General features: G+C 60.7%; 2 protein-coding genes across 2 annotated transcripts; both read right to left on the bottom strand.

Annotated features, from left to right (window-relative positions):
• Positions 1 to 2758: 2758 nt before the first annotated feature.
• On the bottom strand, positions 2759 to 4309 carry LOC149522034 (uncharacterized). The gene has a single exon (XM_089770887.1). The coding sequence runs from the start codon at positions 3891 to 3893 to the stop codon at positions 2904 to 2906; it is 990 nt and encodes a 329-aa protein (XP_089627013.1). The 5' UTR covers positions 3894 to 4309; the 3' UTR covers positions 2759 to 2903.
• A 3837-nt stretch (positions 4310 to 8146) lies between these two features.
• On the bottom strand, positions 8147 to 17367 carry LST1 (leukocyte specific transcript 1). Its single transcript, XM_075918308.2, has 5 exons — positions 17221 to 17367; positions 16611 to 16664; positions 9610 to 9723; positions 9023 to 9045; positions 8147 to 8541 (listed from the first exon to the last, which is right to left on the bottom strand). The coding sequence occupies exons 2-5, from the start codon at positions 16624 to 16626 to the stop codon at positions 8278 to 8280; spliced, it is 417 nt and encodes a 138-aa protein (XP_075774423.2). The 5' UTR covers positions 16627 to 16664; positions 17221 to 17367; the 3' UTR covers positions 8147 to 8277.
• Between the last annotated feature and the right edge of the window lie 1717 nt (positions 17368 to 19084).

The following is a 19084-nucleotide window of genomic DNA, read 5'->3' as shown; positions in this document are numbered from 1 at the left end:
CAGAGAGAGAACCCAGGCGCCCTGCCCTCCAGCCCCACGGCTGTAACCTGGCCTTGAAAGTGGGTCACGGTTTGTGGGTTGCTGCTGGGAAGCCGAGAGGATGTGACCCCCGGCCCGGGTTCAGCCTTCGTCACCGTGGCCTCCTCGTCACCCCACAGCCCGCCCGTGTCCGGTGTGCGGGGGGCGGATTCCGGGAGGGACCCCGTTCCCGGCCTGCGTCACGGCTCCTTCCACCCTGTGGGGCTGGAAACTCCGCGCCATTCCCCCATCCTGCCCTGGGGCGGCGGGGAGGCGCTTCCGGCGCTCGCCGTAAGTCCGAATCCGGGGGTCCAGGCCCACGTACACCGCTGCTCTAACCACTAGGCCCCGCTCCCCTGCCGGAGCTGGGTTCGGATCCCAGGCGTCCTAACACACATAGACACCCCCTCCTGTCCCGCTCTAACCACTAGCCTCCACTTCCCTGCTGGAGCCCAGGCGTCCTGGCTCTCTGCCCCCCCCCCTGCTCTAACCACTAGGCCTCGCTCCCCTGCCAGAGCTGGGTTGAAATCCCAGGCATCCTAACACACCTGGACACCTCCCCCCGCCCCCCGCTCTAACCACTAGCCCCCACTTCCCTGCCAGAGCCCAGGCGTCCTGGCCCCTTTGCTCTAACCACTAGGCCCCGCTCCCCTCCCATGACAAGGCAGAGACCCCAGGACTCCCTCCCTGGCTCAGTGTGGAGGGGTGTTGTGTTGTGTCAGTGCCGGGCGCGTTGTGTCCCGCTGCGCCGGTGGCGGGGCGGGGGCGGGGGTTGCGAGGCAGCCATGCGGTGCGGCGCTGTGTCGGCATTGTGTTGCATTGTGTCCGTGCCGGGCAGGAGGGGCGTGGGTCCGGTTGCGCGGAGGGGGGGTTGTGTGGGGCGGCGGTGGGAAGCCAGGCTGTGTTGCACGGTGGTGTGTGCTGTCGCACCGGGGGACAGCCAGACTGTGCGGCCTTGTGGGTGCAGGCCGTCACCTCGAGGGGCGTGCCCGCTGCCTTGCGACTGCACCCCTGTGGTGTGGGGTGGGGGACCCTTTGCCCTGCGCTGGGATGCGGCTGGCTCTGGGGAGGGAGAGCTGGTTACATGGGGACCCCTCGCCTGGTGCTGGGATGCGGCTGGCTCTGGGGAGGGAGAGCCGGTTACATGGGGACCCCTCGCCTGGTGCTGGGATGCGGCTGGCTCTGGGGTGGAGTGCCAGTTATAGGGGGACCCTTTGCACTAGGCCCTGGTTCACGTACCGGGGGGGCGGGGTCACGGGCAGGGATCGGCACTGGGGGACGATTCAACCCCTCTCCAAAGTGGGGTGTTTTGGGAGCAGAGTGGGGCCTAGTGGTTACAGCAGGAGGGACTGGGAGCCGGGGGGTACGTGAACCAGGGCCTAGTGGTTCTTGGGCCAGCTCCGGCAGCGGAGGAGGGCCTAGTGGTTAGAGCCGGGGGGTACGTGAACCAGGGCCTAGTGGTTCTTGGGCCAGCTCCGGCAGCGGAGCAGGGCCTAGTGGTTAGAGCAGGGGGGTACGTGAACCAGGGCCTAGTGGTTCTTGGGCCAGCTCCGGCAGCAGAGCAGGGCCTAGTGGTTAGAGCAGTGGTGTACGTGAACCAGGGCCTAGTGGTTCTTGGGCCAGCTCCGGAAGCGGAGCAGGGCCTAGTGGTTAGAGCAGCGGTGTACGTGGGCCAGGACTCCTGGGTTCTGAGTTATGTCACTCGCTCCCCGCAAGGAAAACTTCCCCCGGACGGTGGAACAGAAATGCTGCTGACGCTTCCACCCGCGTCTGCTATTCTGGGGCGTGCGGCTCGCACCCCACATACTGCGGCTAGTGCCGCCGGGACCGATGGGGCGGATTCGGCAGGGGGTGCGCGTCTGTGGGGCGCAGGGGGGAGACAGGCCCCAGATCTCTGCCGGCCCGTGGCCCGTCTCTCTCCAGCGTGGTTTTTTGTTCTTTCTCGGCTGCCTCGGAGGCTCATGCCCTGAGGTGTTTCTGCCACTTCCTGTGCCGCGCACAAGCCCCAAAATCCCCCGGCGCTACCAGGAGCCTGGCCGCGGCCGTGCCTGGCCTGCCCCGCCGGCCACGCTACCTGGAACCGGCCACGGCCTCTTCCCTGGAGGGGGCAGGAATCGGGGGGGGGGGAGTTCAGAGAAAAGGCTGCAGTGACTCGCCTCCCCCTCCCGGAGTCACTCTGATTTCGGGGCAGGTGGGGAGGGGAATTTTGCAGCCCAAACGGATTCTCCAAATGGCTCAAATCTCACTCCTGAAATGAGCCACTTGGCTAGGTGAACGGCTGGCCCCGGGGTGGGGGGGCTGGTTACACGGGAGCCCTAGTCTGGCATTGACGTGCATCTGGCTTGGGGGGGAGCAGTTACACGGGGACCCCTCGCCCGGTGCTGAGATGCAGCTGGCTCTGGGGTGAGGAGCTGTTTACATGGGGACCCCTCGCCTGGTGCTGGGATGCAGCTGACTCTCGGGTGGGGGGGCCGGTTACACGGGGACCCCTCGCCCGGTGCTGAGATGCAGCTGGCTCTGGGGTGAGGAGCTGTTTACACAGGGACCCCTCGCCTGGCGCTGGGATGCGGCTGGCTCTGGGGAGGGGGGGCTGGTTACACGGGGACCCCTCGCCTGGCGCTGGGATGCGGCTGGCTCTGGGGTGAGGAGCTGTTTACATGGGGACCCCTCGGCTGGTGCTGGGATGCAGCTGACTCTCGGGTGGGGGGGCCGGTTACACGGGGACCCCTCGCCCGGTGCTGAGATGCAGCTGGCTCTCGGGTGGGGGGGCCGGTTACACGGGGACCCCTCGCCCGGTGCTGAGATGCAGCTGGCTCTCGGGTGGGGGGCCGGTTACACGGGAGCCCTTGTCTGGCATTGACATGCATCTGGCTTGGGGGGAGCAGTTACACGGGGACCCCTCGCCCGGTGCTGAGATGCAGCTGGCTCTGGGGTGAAGAGCTGTTTACATGGGGACCCCTCGCCTGGTGCTGGGATGCAGCTGACACTGGGGAGGGAGGGCCGGTTACACGGGGACCCCTCGCCTGGTGCTGAGATGTGGCTGACTCTGGGGTGGGAGAGCCGGTTACATGGGGACCCCTCGCCCGGTGCTGAGATGCGGCTGGCTCTGGGGAGGGAGGGCCGGTTACACGGGGACCCCTCGCCCAGTGCTGAGATGCAGCTGGCTCTGGGGAGGGAGGGCTGGTTACACGGGGACCCCTCGCCCGGTGCTGAGATGCAGCTGGCTCTGGGGAGGGAGGGCCGGTTACACGGGGACCCCTCGCCCGGTGCTGGGATGCGGCTGGCTCTGGGGAGAGAGGGCCGGTTACACGGGGACCCCTCGCCCGGTGCTGGGATGCGGCTGGCTCTGGGGAGGGAGGGCCGGTTACACGGGGACCCCTCGCCCGGTGCTGGGATGCGGCTGGCTCTGGGGAGGGAGGGCCGGTTACACGGGGACCCCTCACCCAGTGCTGAGATGCAGCTGGCTCTGGGGAGGGAGAGCCGGTTACACGGGGACCCCTCGCCCGGTGCTGGGAAGCGTCTGGCTCTGGGGAGGGAGAGCCGGTTACACGGGGACCCCTCGCCCGGCGCTGGGATGCGGCTGGCTCTGGGGAGGGAGGGCCGGTTACACGGGGACCCCTCGCCCGGCGCTGGGATGCGGCTGGCTCTGGGGAGGGAGGGCCGGTTACACGGGGACCCCTCGCCCGGCGCTGAGATGTGGCTAGCTCTGGGGAGGGAGGGACGGATACACGGGGACCCCTCGCCCGGCGCTGGGATGCGGCTGGCTCTGGGGAGGGGCACAGTGGCTGTTTTGCTGCACAATGGGAATCCCTGGACCCCAAAAGTGCTGGGGGAATTTGGGACGCAGCGCAGGAGGGGTTACACAATTCCTCCATCCTGCACCCCCACCCCGGGGCTGTGGGGCTTGTGAAAGTGGGTCAGGTCTGGAGCGGGGGAGGGGGTGTGCACCCCACTCCCCATGACTCAAAACAGCCCAGGCTGAGTAGAAAGCTCCTTTCGCTGAGGTGACATAACCCGCCACTTTCAGTTTCGGGGGGGGGGTGAGATGGGGAAGCAAGGCAGCCGAGCGCCCAGCCCCCACCCCCACACTCACCGCTGGTGCCAACCCCCCCTCCCAGGGCTGGGAGAGAACCCAGGAGTCCGGGCTCCCCGCTTTCACCACTAGCCCCCACTCCCCTCCCACAGGAAACCCACCACTTTCAGTAGGGAAGAGGAAAAAACTTGTTTCCCTAGAACAGCAACTTCCCACCCAGAGGGCGGAGGGGGGAGGGGCTGTGGGGCTCGGCTGGGGAGTAAGGCTGGGGGGCGGGAGTGAGGGGCACTGGCAGGGCTGGGGGGCAGGGGCTGGGGGCAGGAGGAGGGGCAGGAGGAGGGCTGGGGGGGGAGGGAGGGGCACTGACAGGACTGGGGGGCAGGGGCTGGGGGCAGGAGGGAGGGGCACTGGCAGGACTGGGGGGGCAGGGGCTGGGGGCAGGAGGGAGGGGCACCGGCAGGGCTGGGGGGGGCAGGGGCTGGGGGGCAGGAGTGAGGGGCACTGGCAGGACGGGGGGGCAGGGGCTGGGGGGCAGGAGGGAGGGGCACCGACAGGGCTGGGGGGCAGGGGCTGGGGGGCGGGAGCGAGGGGCACTGGCAGGGCTGGGGGGGGCAGGGGCTGGGGGGCAGGAGGGAGGGGCACCGGCAGGGCTGGGGGGCAGGGGCTGGGGGGTGGGAGCGAGGGGCACCGGCAGGGCTGGGGGGGCAGGGCTGGGGGGTGGGAGTGAGGGGCACTGGCAGGGCTGGGGGGCAGGGGCTGGGGGGCAGGAGGGAGGGGCACTGGCAGGGCTGGGGGGCAGGGGCTGGGGGGCAGGAGTGAGGGGCACTGGCAGGGCTGGGGGGCAGGGGCTGGGGGGTGGGAGCGAGGGGCACCGGCAGGGCTGGGGGGGCAGGGCTGGGGGGTGGGAGTGAGGGGCACCGGCAGGGCTGGGGGGCAGGGGCTGGGGGGCAGGAGGGAGGGGCACCGGCAGGGCGGTGGGGGGGCAGGTTTAATCCTCTAGCGCCACCTGCTGGCTAAAGGCCTCGTTGTCTTGACCGTGGTGACGGAGCCTTGGCGCCCCCTGGTGGCTCTGGGCGGAAAGGCCCCAACCCGCCCCCCCTCCACCACCAATTCTGCGTCTGCCCCAGAGACCCCACGTGCCCCCAACCCTGCCGGTGCCCCTCACTCCCGCCTCCCAGCCCCTGCCCCCCAGCCCTGCCAGTGCCCCTCGCTCCCACCCCCCAGTCCCTGCCCCCCCAGCCCTGCCAGTGCCCCTCACTCCCACCCCACAGCCCCTGCCCTCCAGCCCTGCCAGTGCCCCTCACTCCCGCCCCCCAGCCCTGCCCCCAGCCCTGCCGGTGCCCCTCGCCCCCACCCCCCAGCCCCTGCTCCCCCCCCCAGCCCTGCCCCCAGCCCTGCCGGTGCCCCTCACTCCCGCCCCCCAGCCCTGCCCCCAGCCCTGCCAGTGCCCCTCACTCCCGCCCCCCAGCCCCTGCCCCCCAGCCCTGCCCGTGCCCCTCACTCCCGCCCCACAGCCCCTGCTCCCCCGAGGGGCCAGGCCCAGGCCGCCTTTTGCCTCTGGCAAGCCCAGGAGTTGATGGTTTGACTGGGGGGGGGGGGGGCCTGGCAGCTGCAGTGGGGCTGGGAAGATCAGGACCCCGCGGGCACTGAGCCCAGTTGCGGCCCGACACCAGGGGCTGGGTACCCCCAAGCTCCGGTGTGTCCCGCTCGCCGCCTCCCCTCCAGGGCCCGTGGGCAGAGCCAGGCCGGGCTGCGTCTCGCCACCCCCGGCCCACGCGCTGGCTGCCACCTGCGGCGGGACGGGAGGGAGCTGGGGGTCGGCATCGCCTGGCCCACGGCCCAGCTACCAGCCAACGATTCCCCCTCGGGGCTGGTCTGTGGCCCAGCGGGGAGCAGCCAGACGGCTCCAGGGGCTGCCCCACGGCCGCCGGGGCCTGAGCGGCTGGGACGGAGGCTGCTCCGGGCGGACGGGGACGTGGAGGCAGGGCCAGCTCTAGGCACCAGCAAATCAAGCAGATGCTTGGGGCGGCACAAGTCCAGGGGTGGCACAGTGTCAGGGGCGGCAGTGTCAGGGGCGGCACAAGTCCAGGGGTGGCACCGTGTCAGGGGCAGCACAAGTCCAGGGGCAGCACAAGTCCAGGGGCGGCACAAGTCCAGGGGCGGCACAAGTCCAGGGGCGGCACAGTGCCAGGTAAGCAGCTGCCCCCGGCAATGCCCCGCCTGCCCGCCCGCCGATTTTAGAGGGCCACAGAGCTCGGCTCTGGCTGCGCACCCCCAGGAGCTGGCTGCGGCACACGGCACGGCCAGGCTCAGCCCCGCCCCGCCGGCTCCGGTCCTGCCATAGCCCCAGCCCCCTTCGCCGGCGAGAGACCGCTCCCTGCCGGCCGCCCGGCTCGCTGCACCCGCCCTGCGCCCCTGTGTCTCTGCGCCCCCCTTCTCCGTGCTGCTCCTGCGCCCCGCACCCCGGGCCCCCTGCACCCTGGGACCCCTGCTCTCCCTGTTCCCTGCGACACTCTGGCTCTGCGCTACCCCGTACCCTGCTCCCCCTGATCCCTGCCCCCTTTCTAGCTCTGCGCCCCCCATTCCCCGCACTGCCCCTGCACCCCGGTACCTGCACCCCTCTGGCTCTGTGCCCCCTCTGCACCCCACAGCCCCTTTTCCCTGTGCCCCCCTGGGTCTGCACCCCCTGCACTGCCCCTGCACCCCAGTCCCTGTGCCCCTCCCGTTCCCCGCGTCCCATTCCCCGTGCCTCCCCTGCACCCTGCACCCAGCTCCCCCGATCCCTGCGCCCCTCTGGCGCTGCGCTGTCCCTGCACCTTGCTCCCCTGGGGTCGGGAGCGAGGGGTGCTTGTCCACAGGGAGGGGCTGCACAGGGCAGGAAAAGGCTGCGGGGACCCAGCAGCGGGCGAAAGGGGGGGGCTCTCTCGAAGCGCCTTTGCCTTTATGGAATAAAATGAAAACGCGATTTGCTATTTCTAGGGCTAAAACGCCAGGACGGAAACGAACCCCCCCCCCCCCCCCCCATTGCAAGGTGCAGACGTGTAAACGCCAACAAAAAAGGGAGGGGCAAAAACCGTTTTGCTTGGGGCAGCAAAAAACCTAGAGCCGGCCCTGCTGGGGTTGGGGCCGAGTCTGGCGCGGAGAGAGGGGCCTGGAACTGCCCCAGGTGCCCGGCACAGGGACCCTGCGCCGTTGGGTCTCGCAGGGGGGAGCGAGGGGACGTGGGGGGGTCCCCCCTTGTCGGCCTGTGATCGCGCTGGGGTTGGGGCCGAGTCTGGCGCAGAGAGAGGGGCCTGGAACTGCCCCAGGTGCCCGGCACAGGGACCCTGCGCCGTTGGGTCTCGCAGGGGGGAGCGAGGGGACGTGGGGGGTCCCCCCTTGTCGGCCTGTGATGGCGCTGGGGTTGCAGTCGCTGGTGGCCTTCGTGGGTGTGCGCCACGCCTGCCGGCCAACGCTGCTCTGCGGTGACTCTGTGTGTGTGTCTCAGTCTTCGTGCCTCAGTTTCCCCGGGCCCTGCAGCACTCTCTGCACGAGGAGGGGGAGGCCGGGCAGGGCCCACTGGGGAAGTAGGTTCAGGCTCTCGGGCCTGAGGCCCGGGGCAGAGCAGACAGCACCTGGGGCAGGGAAGCAGGAGAAGCAGGAGGCGGGGTGACCTGGGGGCTGGGGTGGGAGTTAGTGTTTGGTTGGCTGGGGGAGGAGGGAGCCTGGCTGGCCTGGGGGGGTGGGGGGGCCTGGCTCCGGGCCCCCCTCTCCCCAGGCTGGGCCGGGCCGGCTGCCCCTGGCTCCTGTAACCACAAGTCTGGGACCCAACGACCCTTCTCTTCTACCTGCCGCCAGAGAGTCCCCTCAGGCTGTGGGTGGGGGGCAGGGCCTGGTGTTCCCCCATACCCCACGACACCCTCCCCCTGCCTCCCAGCCCCCTCCCCTCCCCACATGTGTCGGGGGGGCGGCATGAGGGGTTTCCTGGAATCACTTTGGCGGGGGGCGGATGCTGGCCCCGATCCCTGTGCCCCCCCCGCAAGCCAGACGAGGCCCCCGCCCCCTGCCGCTCCAGCCCCCCAACTTCTCCAGGACTTTGGAGGGGCAGAGCCCATGTCGCCAGGAAGCCGAGAGGGTTTATTGGGGTGATGGGTTGTACATTAGAGACGCTGCCCCCCAACGGAGAGCCGAGGCCCCCCCCACACTCAGACGGGGGCCCCGCATGCCAGGCCCCCCCATGCATATTATCAGGGGGCACACGAGGGGGAGGGGACCGGGCTGCTCTCTCCCACGCTCTCGTGGCCCAGTGGCGGCCCCCCCTCCCCCTGGGGCTCCGGCGCAGCGTCCCCGGGGTCCGTCTCCGCCCCCGGCCCCCGCAGCTCCGCCACGCTGGCGTAATCCGTCTCGCGGTGCGCGGGGGGCGCCGGCGGCGGCGTCTCCACCCGGGGGGAGCCCAGGTTCTGCAGGGAGGCGTAATGCACGTCGGGCCGGTCCCGCAGCTCCGCGCCGTCCTGGGGGCATCACACGGCAACGGTTAACGGGCCCCGGGCTCCCCCCCAGCCGCGCCGGGGCCCCCCGCTCCCCCCCCCAGCCCGGCCGGGGGGCCCCCCACTCCCTCCCTAGCCCTGCTGGGGCCCCCCACTCCCGCCCCCAGCCCATGTCCCCCCGCCCTGCCGGGGCCCCCTCCCGCCCCCCAGCCCGTGTCTCCCAGCCGCGCCGGGGCCCCCTGCTCCCCCCCAGCCCTGCCGGGGCCCCCCACTCCCGCCCCTCAGCCCGTGTCCCCCAGCCCGGCCAGTTCCCCCACTTCCACCCCCCAGCCCCTGCCCTCCAGCCCTGCTAGTGCCCCTCACTCCCACCCCACAGCCCCTGCCTCCCAGGCTTGCCGGTGCCCCTCACTTCTGCCCCACAACCCCTGCCCCCCCCAGCTCTGGGCTCCTCCCCCCATTTCCTGCACGTGTTAGCCGGAGCCCCCCAGTTTTGTCTCTCACTCACCTTCCAAGCCATCAGCTTCTTTACTGTAACAGAGAGAAAGACGCACGTAAGTCCCCACTCCCCTCCCAGCCCGCTGCTCTAACCACTAGTCCTCACTCCCCTCCCAGCCCACTGCTCTAACCACTAGTCCTCACTCCCCTCCCAGCCCGCTGCTCTAACCACTAGTCCCCACTCCCCTCCCAGCCCGCTGCTCTAACCACTAGTCCCCACTCCCCTCCCAGCCCGCTGCTCTAACCACTAGTCCTCACTCCCCTCCCAGCCCACTGCTCTAACCACTAGTCCCCAATCCCCTCCCAGCCTGCTGCTCAATCCACTAGTCCCCACTCTCCTCCCAGCCCCCCCAGCTGTAACCACTAGTCCTCACTCCCCTCCCAGCCCACTGCCCTAACCACTAGTCCTCACTCCCCTCCCAGCCCACTGCTCTAACCACTAGTCCTCACTCCCCTCCCAGCCCACTGCTCTAACCACTAGTCCTCACTCTCCTCCCAGCCCACTGCTCTAACCACTAGTCCTCGCTCCCCTCCCAGCGCCCGGGAGAGATCCCAAGCATCCTGGTTCCTGCCTCCAGCTCTAGCCCCCTTGCTCACCTCGTTTCTGGAGCCGGCACAGACAGACGGAGAGCACCAGGATGAAGACCAGGAGCACAAAGATCCCGCCCGCCGTCGCCGACACACCCCAAATCGACACCGTGCAGTTGCTACCTGCCAGACACCAGAGGGGCCGTCAGAGGTGAGTGGCCCCCCCCCCGACTGCCCACCCAGCCGCACCGGGGGCCAGCGCGCTGGGGAACCCCTCCGGCAGCACCCAGCCTGCGGGAATTTTCAGGAGCCCCCGGGCCAAGAGCCGCTGAGAGGGGCCGTGCTACTGACTCACAGAATCACTGAGCACCAGGACCGGCAGGGACCCCGCGACGTCACCGCGTCCCGGCCCGGCAGGGCCTGGCCCCGTCTGGACCATCCCCGGCAGGCGTCTGTCCAACCTGCCCTTCAATATCTCCAGGGACGGAGACTCCGCAACCCCCCAGGCAACTTATCCCAGTGTGTCACCCCCCGACAGGCAGGATGTGTTTCCTAATGTCCAACCTCAACCTTCCTGGCTGCAGTTTAAGCCCATTGCTTCCTGTCCCGTCCTCAGCGGCCAAGATGAACAAGTTTTCTCCCTCTTCCTTATGACACCCTTTCAGATACTTGAAAACTGCTCTCCTGTCCCCTCTCGGTCATCTCCTCTCCAAACTAAACACGCCCAGTTCTTTCCGCCTTCCCTCCTAGCTCATGTTCTCTAGACGGTTCCTCGTTCCTGTTTCTCTTCTCTGGATCTTCTCCAATTTCTCCACATCTTGCTTGAAATGCGGGGCCCAGAACTGGACACAATACTCCAACTGAGGCCTGACCAGCTCAGAGCAGAGCGGAAGAACGACTCCTCGTGTCTTGCTCACAACACACCTGTGAATGCCTCCCAGAACCATGTTTACTCTTTTCGCAACAGCGTCACACTGGTGACTCATGTGTAGCTTGTGGTCCACTATAACCCCTAGATCCCTTTCTGCCGGACTCCTTCCTAGACAGTCACTTCCCGTTCTGTGTGTGTGAAACGGATTGTTCCTTCCTCAGTGCAGCACGTCGCATTTGTCCTTGCTCAGCTTCATCCGGCTGACCTCCGACCATTTCTCCAGTTTGAATTCTGACCCGTCCTCCAAAGCACTCACAACCCCTCCTAGCTTGGGATCAGCTGCATCATAAGCATCCTCTCTGTGCCAATATCTAAATCGTGGATGACCAGAACCGGTCCCAAAACAGACCCCTGCGGAACCCCACTTGTTATATCTTTCCAGCAGGATTGTGAACTGTTAATAACGACTCTCTGAGAACAATTTTCCAGCCAGTTCTGCACCCACCTTGTAGTGACCCCATCTAGGTTGTATTTCCTTAGTTTATTAATAAGAATATCATGCGAGACCGTATCAAACGCCTTACTACAGTCTACGTATACCGCGTCCACCGCTTCCCCCTTATCCACAAGACTCGTTATCCTATCAAAGGAAGCTATCAGAACTGGTTTGGCATGATTTGTTCTTTACAAATCCATGCTGGCTGTCACCTATCACTTTATTATCTTCCAATTGTTTGCAAATGATTTCCTTAATTACTTGCTCCATTATCTTCCCTGGCACAGAAGTTAAACTGACTGGTCTGTAGTTTCCTGGGTTGTTCTTATGTCCCTGTTTATAGATGGGCTCTAGATTTGCCCTTTTCTAGTCTTCTGGAATCTCTCCCAACTTCCATGACTTTTCAGTGATGATAGCTAAAGGCTCAGATACCTCCTCTATCAGCTCCTTGATTATTCTAAGCTGCATTTCATCAGGCCCTGGTGAATTGCAGGCATCTAACTTTTCTAGGTGACTTTTAACTTGTTCTTTTTTTATTTTATCTTCTAAACTTACCCCCTTCCCACTAGCATGCGCTATGTTAGACACTCCTTCATCGAACTTCTCGGTGAAGACCAAAACAAAGAAGTCATTGAGTAGCTCTGCCATTTCCAAGTTTCCTGTTATTGTTTCTTCCTCCTCACTGACCAGTGGGCCTACCCTGTCCTTGGTCTTCCTCTAGCTTCTACTATATTTATAGAAGGTCTTCTTGTTTCCCTTTATGTCTGTAGCTAGTTTGAGCTCGTTTTGTGCCTTTGCCTTTCTAATCTTGCCCCTGCATTCCTGTGTTGTTTGCTTATATTCATCCTTTGTCATGTGTCCTAGTTTCCACTTTTTATATGACTCCTTTTTACTTTTAGATCATGCAAGATCTCCTGGTTAAGCCCCGGTGGCCTTTTGCCAGACTTTCTATCTTTCCTACGCAACAGAATAGTTTGCTTTGCTAGTTTGTTAATGCAGGGAGGTTCTCACACTGGCCTGCAATGAATATGGACCAGTAGTTGTTTCATGAATATAGAGACCAGCAGTTGCTTAATATACAGATCAGCTGCTTAATTAATATAACCCTAACATTGTTTAATTAATGTATAGACCAATGGCTGTTTAACTAATATAGAGACCAAAAGTTCTTAAATTAATATAGACCAATTAATCATAGAATCATAGAATCATAGGACTGGAAGGGACCTCGAGAGGTCATCGAGTCCAGCCCCCTGCCCTCAAGGCAGGATCAAGCTCCGTCTACACCATCCCTGACAGATGTCTATCTAACCTGTTCTTAAATATCTCCAGAGAGGGAGATTCCACCACCTCCCTTGGCAATTTATTCCAATATTTGACCACCCTGACAGTTAGGAATTTTTTCCTAATGTCCAATCTAAACCTCCCCTGCTGCACTTTAAGCCCATTACTCCTTGTCCTGTCCTCAGAAACCAAGAGGAACAAATTTTCTCCTTCCTCCTTGTGACACCCTTTTAGATATTTGAAAGCCGCTATCATGTCCCCCCTTAATCTTCTTTTTTCCAAACTAAATTGTTTAATATATAGATCAATGGTTGTTTAACATAGACCTACAATTGTTTCATTAATATAGACCAGCGAGATCTACAACTGTTTAACTAAAATATAGACCAACAGTTGTTTAACTAATAAATATAGACCTAAAAAACAACAAATAATCTAGCAGCACCTTAGAGATCAACAAAACATATAGGCTGTGTCTAGACTGGCCATTTTTTCCGGAAAATCAGCCGCTTTTCTGGAAAAACTTGCCAGCTGTCTACACTGGCCGCTTGAATTTCTGCAAAAGCACTGACTTCCTACTGTAAGAAATCAGTGCTTCTTGCGGAAATACTATGCTGCTCCTGTTCGGGCAAAAGTCCCTTTTGCGCAAAAGGGCCAGTGTAGACAGCTCAGATTTGTTTTCCGCAAAAAAGCCCCAATCGCGAAAATGGTGAGTGCTTTTGCAGAAAAGCGTCCGTGCCAATCTAGACGCTCTGTTCCGAAAATGCTTTTAACGGAAAACTTTTCCGTTAAAAGCATTTCCAGAAAATCATGCCAGTGTAGACGTAGCCATAGAGGGGATCAGGAGAGGGGAAGGCAGTGTGCTAGCTAGATTACGTCTTTCTTCTTACCTTTGTGATGGGTCCCAAACCTGGAAATGAAGTTAAACCTGTTCTTTCAGGCCAATTCTACCAGCCAAATACACAGGAACTTAATTTCATATTCAGGTTTAATTCTTATGGAAATGGAGCTGGCTTGCACATGACCTTGCACAGCCGAATGACTTAACCAAACAATGGGCGCTTAAGAAAATTTGCATCTTCTCTGTCAGCTTCATGGAACATGAACGCTCTAATTCACTATCCCCCCCCCCCCCCACACACACACACTTCCTTTTTCCTCCCCTCTCCCCCATCCCCTATGTATTTTAGAACTGGACTTTTAATACTCCAGTCATCTGAAGAAGTGGGGTTTGCCCACGAAAGCTCATGATACCAGCTACATCTTTTGTTAGTCTCTAAGGTGCTACTAGACTATTTGTTATTTTTAAAGTTTTTCCAGTTACAGACTCACTCGACTACCCACTCTGAAGCTTAATATATAGACCAACAGTTTAATTAATATAGAACCACAGTTGTTTAACTAAATATACAGAGCAATGGTTGTTTAACTAATATAGAGACCAACAGCTGTTTAATTAATATATATCTTCAGTTGTTTAACTAGTATATAGACCAATGGTTGTTTAATATATTGACCAAGAGTTGTTTAATTAATATAGACTAATGGTTGTTTTACTAATATAGAGATCAAAAGTTGTTTAATTAATGCTGACCAATGGTTGTTTAACTAATATAGAAACCAACAGTTGTGTAACTAATAGAGACCTACAGTTGTTTAACCAATATATAGACCAACGGTTGTTTAACTAATATAGAGACCAATGGTTGTTTAACTAAGATAGAGAGCAATGGTTGTTTAACTAATAGAGATCTACAGTTGTTTAACTAATATAGACCAATTGTTTTACTAGTATAGAGACCAACGGTTGTTTAACTAATATAGACCAATGGTTGTTTAACTAATATAAACCAATGGTTCTTTAATATATAGACCAATGGTTCTTTAACTAATATAAACCAATGGTTCTTTAATATATAGACCAATGGTTGTTTAACTAATATAAACCAATGGTTCTTTAATATATAGACCAATGGTTGTTTAACTAATATTGAGACCAACAGTTGTTTAATTACTATATATCTACAGTTGTTTAGCTAGTATATAGACCAGTGGTTGTTTAATATATAGCCCAAGAGTTGTTTCATTACTATAGACTAATGGTTGATTTACCTGTTTCGTACAGGTGGCTGGGGGAAAGGCCGTTGCCCTATTCCGGAGAGGACCGCCGTCCAGGGACCAGTTCCGGGGGCCCTAGGGGTTGGAGCGTGGCCAGAGGAGAGCCGCAGAAAGGAGCCTGTTTTAGAAACACCCCAGGCCTGAAAGCGGGCTGAGAAGGGCCTCCTGATATTTCGAGGGGGCTACTAAGCGGTCCCATGTCCAGCCAAGGCGGAACGAGATGTATCCGGCTCCTCAGAACCCAGGTACAAACTTTCTAGCTCTTGGGTGTTCGATGCCCGGATGGCCGCCGCAGGTCCCCCCGCCAAGCCGAGGCCTGGCAAACAGAGGCGTAGGGTTTCCATTCCCACGGTGACGTGAGGGGGACGTTTTGTTACGTGGGTAAGAAGCACCCGGGATTTCTGCGGGAGGAAGGAAACAGGCCCCGTTTCTCGAGAAGACGGTTTTACCTGTGGATGTTAGAGTCTGTTTATGTACAGCATCCTTCCCCCGACCATTCACTGGTTGCGGGTTGATTATGGGCGGAGAAGCGGGGGCGTTATCGGTCTGGATCGATGCTCCAGTAATGACAACACGTCCCCCACTTTCAAGGCAAAACAGTTTTTTTAGAATCAGAGGGGTAGCCGTGTTAGTCTGAATCTGCAAAAGTGACGAAGAGTCCTGTGGCACCTTATAGACTAACTGAAGTGTAGGAGCATAAGCTTTCGTGGGCAAAGACCCACTTCGTCAGATGCATGTAGTGGAAATTTCCAGAGGCAGGAATAAATATGCAGGCCAGGATCAGGCTGGAGATGACCAGGTGGATCCAATCAAGGAGGATGAGGCCCACTTCTAGCAGCTGATCTGGAGGTGTGAATTCCAAGAGAATAGAAGCTGCTTTTGTAGTTAGCAAGCCATTCACAGTCTTTGTTTAATCCAGAGTTGATTGTGTCAAACTTAAAGATGAACTGTAGCTCAGCAGTTTCTCTTTGAAGTCTGGTCCTGAAGTTTTTTTGCTGCAGCAAAAGTAGCCATCCTGCAGCAAAAAAACTTCAGGACCAGACTTCAAAGAGAAACTGCTGAGCTACAGTTCATCTTTAAGTTTGACACAATCAACTCTGGATTAAACAAAGACTGTGAATGGCTCGCTAACTACAAAAGCAGCTTCTATTCTCTTGGAATTCACACCTCCAGATCAGCTGCTAGAAGTGGGCCTCATCCTCCTTGATTGGATCCACCTGGTCATCTCCAGCCTGATCCTGGCCTGCATATTTATTCCTGCCTCTGGAAATTTCCACTACATGCATCTGACGAAGTGGGTCTTTGCCCACGAAAGCTTATGCTCCTACACTTCAGTTAGTCTATAAGGTGCCACAGGACTCTTCGTCAGTTTTTTTAGAGTCGTTTTTTTATTAGGATTAGAGGAATTCGCATTCTGACCTTGTTTTTTGATGGATGTTTGTTATTTTCAGGGGGTTTTGGGGGGGTTTTGTAGGGGATTTCTTGCTTTTTATTTTAGTTATGTTAGGCTACGCTGGTTTCAATTATAAATACTGTATTTGAATGAATAAACGCTTGCTTTTTTTAGAGCTGTTGGTTTGCTTGCCGCTGCTATTTTGATGGGGATCTTTAGCAATTTTAGGCGTTGTTACATCTGTGTTTGGCTCTTTGGTAGAACATGTGGTTTGGGGAGATTAATATTTATTTTTACACGTTCTTTTCTCTATAACAAGGTTGATTTTTTTTTTTTTTTTTGGTTACCGAGAGGCAACAGGCACAGTTGAACAAAAATGTTACATTACAATTCAAAACACCTAATTATCGCACCCTTCTATTATAGTTTATGAGATTCATTTTCGAATATCAAGCGCAGTTATAAAACTTTATTTTTGCCGCGGGATCAGCACTAGACACACTAGTCTGGCAGGCACCCTGTTGCCAATGGGATGGGAAAGGTCCTTTTTGCTTTCAGGAAGGGAGGCTGGCGGGGTAAACTGAGGCACGGCCCTTTGCATAAAGCTACACTTTAGCTCCATGGCTGCCGTTTTCCCTGACACAAGGGAAAGGACTGAGTTAGGGGGTTCCCCCCCCCAAAAATGCACAATTTGGGCATCACCGTAGCAAATGCTGCATGAGCATTTTCTGCAACCGCCCCCCCTTCCGCAAATCCACACTGCCCCCCCAAAAAGGTCCCTTTGTTTCTTTGGGGAGAGGGTTTCCTTCTCCCCCAGATCCTAGGATGGAGCCACATTTCCAAACCCAGCCCCCCCCCCCCCCCCCCCCACCACCACTTCCCCTCTGGAAGATTTAAACCAGACTCACCTGTACAGTTAATCATGACTCGCAGGCAAGGAAGGGAAAGAAACCGTTCACCACCTGGAAGGACAGGGAGAGACCCCAGGAGTCCGGGCTTCCAGGCCCCCTCGCTCTAACCACTAGCCCCCACTCCCCTCCCAGAGCTGGGGCGAGAACCCAGGCATCCGTGCTCCCAGCCCTCCCCTGCTCTAACCACTAGCCCCCGCTCCCCTTCCAGAGTCGAGGAGAGAACCCCCCAAGCATCCTGGCTCCCAGACCCCACTCCCGTTCTAACCACTAGGCCCTCTGCCCACCCCCCATCTCGTGGGAAACTCAGACCCCTCTCGGCCCTGCCCTGTGGGTCTCACAGGGCCCAAGGGAATCAGGCCAGTGGCACGCCCAGGGGTGGCCGGCCGGGCGGGGGGGGGGGGACTAGCGAGGGAGCCCCACAGCTGAGTGTGGGGCTGGAGAAAGTGTCTGCGGGTAGCCCGGGGAGGGGGGAGAAAAACCAGTCATATCACACACCCCCCTTGGTCTACCTCCCCCTCCAACCCCTAACTTCCCCAGCCCTCCCTCCCCACCCATACGCTGTCCCCTGCAGCCCCGTCCTGGCCCCTCGGAGGCAGGGGACCCTCACCTGCCTATGCTACGCCCGCAGCCCCCGGCTCGCCCGCCCGTCCGTCTGTCCCCTGCGGGCTGCGGGCGCCGGAGACACGTTTCTGCTCCTCGCGCCTGGGCCCCGGAAACCCCAGAATGTCACAAAACCAGAAGCGAGAGAGGCGGCTGTATCCGCTGGGGGTGGGAGGGGGGGGGCGAGCCCGGACGCCTGGGTTCTCACCCCCGGCTCTGGGAGGGGCAGTGAGGGCCAGTGGTTAGAGCGGGAGGGGGGCCTGGGAGCCGGGACACCTGGATGCTCACCCCCAGCTCTGGGAGGGGCAGTGAGGGCTAGTGGTTAGAGCGGGAGGGAGGGGCCTGGACTCCTGAGTTCTCATTCCCCTGCTCACTCAGGGAGGAAACAGACACACACACACACACACACACACAGCTGTTGCAAGTGTAGGTCAGGCTGGGGTGAGCTGGAGCCCAGAGTCAGCTGACCAGGGCCTCTCACTCAGCAGGAGTGAGACACATTTGCTGACCCTCCCACCCGCCGCCTGCCTTCCAGCGCCTGCTCTAACCACTAGCCCCCACTCCCCTCCCAGAGCTAAGGGAGAACCCAGGAGCCCTGGCTCCCAGCCCCCCCCCCCCGCGCTAACCACTAGCCCCCACTCCCCTCCCAGAGCTAAGGGAGAACCCAGGAGTCCTGGCTACCAGCCCCCCCCCGCACTAACCACTAGCCCCCACTCCCCTCCCAGAGCTAAGGGAGAACCCAGGAGCCCTGGCTCCCAGCCCCCCCCCCCCGCGCTAACCACTAGCCCCCACTCCCCTCCCAGAGCCAAGGGAGACCCAGGAGTCCTGGCTCCCAGCCCCCCTGCTCTAACCACTAGCCCCCGCTCCCCTCCCAGAGACAAGGGAGAACCCAGTGTGTGGCTGGTGGTTACAGGGAAGGGGGAGGGGGAGGGGCTGGGAGCCAGGACACCTGGGCCCCCCCCTCCCCGCCCCTGGGGACACTGGGTGGAGGGGAAATGGGTGGGGCGCCCCAGGGGAGGGCCTGGGCCGAGGCCCGATTTCCGCTGCTCAAGCTCTGAAATCTGCCCTGGGCCCTGTACCCTCCCTGGGGCCTAGCCAGCCCTGGGGGGGGGGGGGGCAGGAAATGGGGGACCAGGGCTGGCCCCCTGCAGGGAGCTCGGGGCTGGGCAAAGAGCTGGGGCACCCGTGTTCTCTCATGGCAGTGGGGGAGGAGCAGGGCCTAGTGGTTAGAGCAGGGCGGGGAGGGGAGGAGCAGAGCTCCCTGAGAATCAGCTGATTGCAAAACAGACCCCCCCCCCCGACCACCCCCCCCACCGACCACCCCCCCCACACACACGCATCTTCCTTCTGCAAAATGGCCCGGCAGCTTCCTGGCCACAGACGCCTCCCTCCTGGGCCCCGCCAGCCCTCCGCCCGGACGGGGAAGTGCAGCAGGACCCAGGCGTCCTGGCGCCCCTGCCTGCTCTAACCACTAGGCCTCACTCCCCTCCCAGAGCTGGAGAGAACCCAGGAGTCCTGGCCCCCAGCCCCCCTGCTCTAACCACTAGGCCTCCCTCCCTTCCCAGAGCTGGAGAGAACCCAGGACTCCTGGCCCCCAGCCCCGCTGCTCTAACCACTAGGCCTCACTCCCCTCCCAGAGCTGGAGAGAACCCAGGAGTCCTGGCCCCCAGCCCCCCTGCTCTAACCACTAGGCCTCACTCCCCTCCCAGAGCTGGAGAGAACCCAGGAGTCCTGGCCCCCAGCCCCGCTGCTCTAACCACTAGGCCTCACTCCCCTCCCAGAGCTGGAGAGAACCCAGGAGTCCTGGCCCCCAGCCCCGCTGCTCTAACCACTAGGCCTCACTCCCCTCCCAGAGCTGGAGAGAACCCAGG

The sequence above is a fragment of the Pelodiscus sinensis genome, chromosome 19, assembly GCF_052426305.1.
Source record: "Pelodiscus sinensis isolate ZL-2025 chromosome 19, ASM5242630v1, whole genome shotgun sequence".
NCBI lineage: Eukaryota > Metazoa > Chordata > Testudines > Trionychidae > Pelodiscus > Pelodiscus sinensis.
This window is presented reverse-complemented; position numbering and strand designations above follow the sequence as displayed.

What these genes read in the sequence shown, in the direction of transcription:
- LOC149522034 (XM_089770887.1), bottom strand. Translation starts at nt 3,893, where the DNA reads ATGGAGGAATTGTGTAACCCCTCCTGCGCTGCGTCCCAAATTCCCCCA.
- LST1 (XM_075918308.2), bottom strand. An exon ending in GTGCCGGCTCCAGAAACGAG is followed by an intron (nt 9,046 to 9,609) that starts GTGAGCAAGGGG and finishes TCTCTGTTACAG; the next exon opens with TAAAGAAGCTGATGGCTTGG. An exon ending in AGAAGCTGATGGCTTGGAAG is followed by an intron (nt 8,542 to 9,022) that starts GTGAGTGAGAGA and finishes TGATGCCCCCAG; the next exon opens with GACGGCGCGGAGCTGCGGGA.